This window comes from Nerophis lumbriciformis, linkage group LG02, assembly GCF_033978685.3.
Source record: "Nerophis lumbriciformis linkage group LG02, RoL_Nlum_v2.1, whole genome shotgun sequence".
Lineage (NCBI taxonomy): Eukaryota > Metazoa > Chordata > Actinopteri > Syngnathiformes > Syngnathidae > Nerophis > Nerophis lumbriciformis.
This window is the reverse complement of record NC_084549.2, coordinates 13,206,580-13,213,115: the sequence shown is the minus strand read 5'-3', so window position 1 is coordinate 13,213,115 and position 6,536 is coordinate 13,206,580. Positions and strand designations below refer to the sequence as shown.

Below are 6,536 nucleotides of genomic sequence, written 5' to 3'. Positions count from 1 at the left end.
ATACATTGGACTGCATATCCCACATTTCTCATCCGTTTTGATCCGTTCCAACATCCACACACTCCACTCACCCAGGACATTCCCTGATTATTTGGAATTACCAGGAATTTTCCCCCATTCAAAATGAATTGGCAATATTCCATCCTCTCCATATCCCACATTTCTCAACTAATAACCAAATCTACCGTGCAAGAGGGAGTAATACATAACTGACAAAACATTATTTTACATATTATGTTGTGCTAAAATAAATTTCAATTATTAATGAATCTCTAGGCCCCCCGTTTCCCCGAAAGGGTAGAAGATGGATGTTTCTTAAATAAACTGTCAATAAAATTAAAGTGCGAATAAAAATACAGCTTCACCACTTTAGTCATAATTTTTGCGCTTAAGAAACTTCTCTATGACTTTAGCTCCAGACTTCTGTTTGTTTGATAATGTCAATACTGCCACAAGGGGCGAAAAAGTGTACCGCTGTAAACCATATGAACCACAGCTGAGAAACAAATATTTGTAGCGGGCCGTCTAAGGCAAAGGTCCCCAAACTACGGCCCGCGGGCAAATCCGGCCCGCCAGTGTCCAAAATCCAGCCTGCGGGAAGTCCCAAGTTAAAAAAAAATATATAAAAAATAATATATATATATATATGTATATATATATTATTTTTTTATTTTATTATTTTTATTTTTATTTTTTTTGTTAAATTATACATATTTTAAATATGTCCTTTCTAATCGATTTTCTACCGCTTGTTGCTTTTGGTGTCTCCTAGCCGCTCAGGCGAATCCTATTGTCTAAAAATGCATTTTCCCATCGATAACGTGACGTCATCGTGCTCGAAATATATAAATATACATACAGCCCGGCCAAATTTTTTGGAACCCAATGCGGCCCCCGTGTCAAAAAGTTTGGGGACCCCGGCTCTAAGGGGTTAAGAAACACTGTCATAAAAGATGTTAAAATAATATCTCAATGGCGGACGTTTTATCAATGAAAATATGGAGAAGCTGCTGATGCTGTGTTTGACAGAGAAGCAGCCGGAAGGAGATACTGTAGATGTCTGCCCTCCAAGGTGCTTTATAATGCTTTATACAACTAATTTAGTTGTTATAGTACATTCTATTTTATGTTTTTTCATACAATGTTTACGTTAAAGTTAGTTTTTTTTTAAGGTATTCTAAAATGGTGCTGTTTTGGAGGGCCACGCACATTTAATTGATTTTAATTTTTTTCAATAGGTGGTAGAGTCAAAATTAAATTGAGGTGCCACTGAACTGTTTTAACTCAACTTATTCAATCATTTGTATAATTAATTATTATTATAACCATCATGATTAGTTATTATATAAGTAAACACAGTTAAGTATCTCCACTGTGGACCACTGTCTGGATGAAAATATGGACGTTGTTACATCTTGTAAATAATTGTTTTGTATTTAAAGGCTATAAAGATGTGCCAGGAACATTTTTTTCTATTGTGACTGTAACCGTGACAATAAGGTTATATTCTTATGTTTTTATCGTGGCTATTTCTACCATCTTGCCTCTAATTTATATGTGTGCAGAAGGGGGCGTGTCCAACTGGAGCCGAGTCCCGTGTCACCTTCACGGTCACCTGTTCAGTCGGACGTCTCCGCTCTCCTGCAGCGCCCGAAGGTAAAACGTCGTCTTGTGGAAGTCTGCACATATACAAAAGTGACATTTTTTAAACTTGTCCGTGCGACTTTTGCCACGCGTGTTTATGGCGTCACGGCAGGTTTGCAGATTATAGGGGGGATTTGTGTTGAAGGGGGCGGAGGGGGATTAGTGGTCCCTAGTTACATAGCATAATAGCATATATGCGTCATAACAAAGGCACACCGAAACCAAACACAGAGTTCCTGCTAAGGTGAGGAGTACCTTCATGTCGTGTTTAGTGCCTCCTTTTTGCTATAGGAACAGTTTTTAACAAAGTTGCAACCACTATAGGACTTCTGGAGTATATGGTCTTAATACAGTGTATAGCCATATTTTAAATAAATACAGTCAATGTCGAGTAAAGGCCGTGCAAATAAATATAATATACTCTTGTTTTGATAGTTGTGTAATGTTGACATACAGCAAGGATTACATCAATTATTTGATACAAGTTGCCATGATAATACTGCAATTACAAAATAAAATTAAGTAAAAGTAGTTGAGATAGGCTCCATGGCACCCCCCGCGTCCCCGAAAGGGACAAGCGGTAGAAAATGGATGGATGGATGGAAAGTCAAAAACAATGTGAAAATAAAATAATCCTCTAACCAAGGCCCAGGGATCATTTTACGTGGCCCACAAAAGCCTGGAAATAATATGCCTCAATAAAATTATTAATTCGCACCGGAGTATAAGTCGCACCTGCCGAAAATGCATAATAATGAAGGAAAAAAACATATATAAGTCGCACTGGAGCCCGGCCAAACTATGAAAAAAACTGCGACTTATAGTCCGAAAAATACGGTATATATATATTTTTTTTACTAAATGCTTTTGTTTTTTTCAATGTTGACAGTAAAACAAATACATATATTTTTAACTTTACTATTATCTGATCATGCCAAATATTAAAGTTAAAGTACCAATGATTGTCACACACACACACACACACACACACACACACACACACACACACACACACACACACACACACACACACACACACACACAAGGTGGCGAAATGATTCTCCGCATTTGACCCATCACCCTTGATCACCCCCTGGGAGGTGAGGGGAGCAGTGAGCAGCAGCGGTGGCCGCGCCCTGGAATCATTTTTGGTGATTTAACCCCCAATTCTAACCCTTGATGCTGAGTGCCAAGCAGGGAGGTATTGGGTCCCATTTTTATAGTCTTTGATATGACTCGGCCGGGGTTTGAACTCACGACCTACCGATCTGAGGGCGGTCACTCTAACCACTAGGTAGGTAGGTAGGTAGGTCTTTATTGTCATTGCACAAGTACAACGAAACTTTCTTTTCAGCACAAACCCGTTCAAGATTAGACAAAAAAACAGTGTACAGGGTTACAGAACAGGAACGCTGATGGGTCGCCACAAGGGGCCCCGTAAAAGATGGGAAAAAGGTAAAACGCTGGGGAAGGATGAGTAAAAAAATACAATCTAGACTGGGCTCCTAAGGGGGCCTAGTCTGGAGTGGGAAAAAACCTCTATAGCAAAGCACATATACATATTACAACGTACATCTCGATATCTAGCAACAGAGGGAAGGGCGAGGTCATGATGGTAGGCCGCAGCTCTCAGGCGCTGACCATCCATTTATCACCCCTATGGGATTTGCGTTAGGCCACTGAGTATTATTATATTACTATGTACTGTACTGTATGTCAAGTTCAAACACTGATGACATCTATTAAACAGACAAGAAGCAAGGAATTAAACAGAGACAGAATTCAATTTAGCTCATTGAGGAGAAACGTCTGGGCTGTACTCTTTGCACAGTCTTCCACCACGCTCTGACGAAAGGTGGCACGCCTCCTCTTTTATTTGGACTTTCCCGGATTACATGGCAACAGCTGTTTCTTAAAGGAAGGGGGGTCGTAAACAGCCGTTGCCTTTGGTTACAACACAGTTCAAAGAAAAGGTGCCTGGAGGGGGGTCAGGTCCTGCTTCCTCTCCGCTTTGTAGATCTCGGGTCAAGACAAAATCTTCCTGTGGATTACAATAGATCAAAGAAACCGACACCTTCATGTCGCTTCCCATCCTACACAGTGGAGTTTTACAAGCCTTTTGATTGGTAAGATCAAAGACAGCTTTTGTCCTCTCGTCGGGAACTCGTGGCAACACAAAGTTTTGTGATAACTTAGATAAAATTATTCTGACACTGTATTACTAAGATATTTTTGTTTAGATACAAATAATAAGTTATATATCTGCTTGTCACCTTTACTTATGATTTCAAAGCAAGTTATCCCATCAATTTACTCATAACATATCTAATAATTACATGCATCTGCAATTGTTTGATCATACATTTATTACCCGCATGCATCATTTGAATTTTTTAAAAAGCGGCCCTCCGAAAGCAACCATTGTGGCCCTCACTGAAAACGGATTTGACACCCCTAGTAGAGCACTCATCAAAGTACTAGAAAAAGGTAAAAAAGAGATACATTTTTTGTCTAAAATTGTCAATTTTGTGATGTTTTGTTAATTTCTTATTAACAATTATTTTATAATATATATACTACTAAAATTTAAAGTGATAAATACAGTTTATTTCTCATTATTTATTTATATTTCTAGAGTCTCAAAAGTGCTACAGAGATTGAGAAGAAAAAAGCAATATACAATTAAACTATACCAAAGTATTATATATCAACATCAAAGGTTGGAAATGGGAGAGAGATTGATTAAAATTATTTTTAAAAAAAAACAGATTTTTGATTTGTTTGAAAAGAGCTGTAGTCTGTACGTATATATATATATATATATATATATATATATATATATATATATAAATCATATATATATATATATATGATTTATTTAATATATTGTATTATCATTAATATGTCATTTTTCATTGTGTATAATGTATGTGTGTTATATAGTATATTTTGGCCAAATTTAAATAAATATATAATATAGGAAATATTATTTTTTCTGTAATGATGCCTCTTGTATATCGTCTTATCATTTTCCGAAAGATGCCTGTGTCATTCCCAGTTAAAAAAAAAAAAAAATTCTAGTTACATAAAAGTAACTTGAAGTCAAAATTTCCCAGGGGTATAAATAATTTCAGTCTTGACTGTAAAATAAAATGTCATTGAAATCTTTAAACCAAACTTGGTTACCGTCACTTATTGCACTAAAGCAGTAACTTGACTACTATCCTTTTCTCATGAATGATTACCAAGAATAAAATAGTCACTTGCTAATCTTTTTACATTTCTATCCCCCTCATAGCCACGATGAGTCAGTTCCGGGCATTTGCAGGTGTGCTGAGGAGTGGAGGATGGTCGTGGTGGCGAGGGGGTGGAGGGACCCTGTCCAAGTGCAGGCCTGATCCTAGGAGAGGTTGCTCCTCAGAGACCACGCCGGCTCAGGGAGTGACCAGTAGCTCCAACTATGTGGAGGAGATGTACTTCGCCTGGTTGGAGGATCATAAAAATGTACATGAGGTAACCGCTACTATATTAAAATACAGACAAATTCCTTGTTTTAATGTGTAGATTGCATTTTTATTCTGAGCATGTTTACGTTTTGTGATTACATCTGGATTTCAACCAATTTCAGAATTTGTTCAACATAGAGATAATAATAATGTAATATTTGAGTTCTAAGTGTCAAAAAGTCAGGATTTTTTCCAAGTGTCAAAAAGTCGGGATTTTTTTCTGTCAAAAAGTCGGGGATTTTTTCTAAGTGTCAAAAAGTCGGGGATTTTTTCTAACTGTCGAAAAGTCGGGATTTTTTTCCAAGTGTCAAAAAGTCGGGATTTTTTCCAAATTACAAAAAGTCAGCATTTTTTCTAAGTGTTAAAAAGTCAGGATTTTTTTCTGTCAAATAGTCGGGGAATTTTTCTAAGTGTCAAAAAGTCTGGATCTTTTCTAAGAGTCAAAAAGTCGGGATCTTTTCTAAGCGTCAAAAAGTCGGGATCTTTTCTAAGAGTCAAAAGTCTGGATTTTTTCTAATAGTAAAAAAATCTGGATTTTTTCTAATAGTCAAAAAATCTGGATTTGTCTGTCAAAAAGTCAGGATTTTTTCTAGGTCTCAAAAAGTCTGGATTTTTTCTAATAGTCTTTTTCAAAAAGTCAGCATTTTTTCTAAGTGTTAAAAAGTCGGGATTTTTTTCTGTCAAATAGTCGGGGAATTTTTCCAAGTGTCAAAAAGTCGGGGATTTTTTCTAACTGTCGAAAAGTCAGGATTTTTTCCAAGTGTCAAAAAGTCGGGATTTTTTCCAAATGACAAAAAGTCAGCATTTTTTCTAAGTGTTAAAAAGTCGGGATTTTTTTCTGTCAAATAGTCGGGGATTTTTTCTAAGTGTCAAAAAGTCTGGGATTTTTTCTAAGTGTCAAAAAGTCTGGGATTTTTTCTGAGTGTCAAAAAGTTCGGATTTTTCTGTCAAAAAGTCGGGATCTTTCTGTCAAAAAGTCGGGATCTTTTCTAAGAGTCAAAAAGTCGGGATCTTTTCTAAGAGTCAAAAAGTCAGGATTTTTTCTAATAGTCAAAAAATCTGGATTTTTTCTAATAGTCAAAAATCTGGATTTGTCTGTCAAAAAGTCAGGATTTTTTCTAATAGTCAAAAAATCTGGATTTGTCTGTCAAAAAGTCAGGATTTTTTCTAGGTGTCAAAAAGTCTGGATTTTTTCTAATAGTCCAAAAAGTCTGGATTTTTTCCAAGTGTCGCAAAAACGGGATTTTTTTCTAAGTGTCAAAAAGTCTGGATTTTTTCTAATTGTCAGAAAATCTGGATTTTTTACATGTCAAAAATTTTGGATTTTTTCCAAGGGTCAAAAAGTCTGGATTTTTTCCAAGTGTCAAAAAATCGGGATTTTTTTCC

General features: G+C 36.3%; 1 protein-coding gene across 4 annotated transcripts in view; it reads left to right on the top strand.

Moving 5' to 3' along the window:
* Nucleotides 1-1,849: 1,849 nt before the first annotated feature.
* The window catches only part of LOC133586901 (2-oxoglutarate dehydrogenase-like, mitochondrial), a 90,964-nt gene continuing 86,277 nt past the window's right edge, over nucleotides 1,850-6,536 (top strand). For all 4 annotated transcript variants that reach the window (XM_061939542.1, XM_061939468.1, XM_061939617.2 and 1 more), the window contains exons 1-2: nucleotides 1,850-1,888; nucleotides 4,943-5,157. In XM_061939542.1, the coding sequence (XP_061795526.1) occupies nucleotides 4,948-5,157 (210 nt within the window). In that variant the 5' untranslated portion in view covers nucleotides 1,850-1,888; nucleotides 4,943-4,947. The remainder of the gene's footprint in view (nucleotides 1,889-4,942; nucleotides 5,158-6,536) is intronic.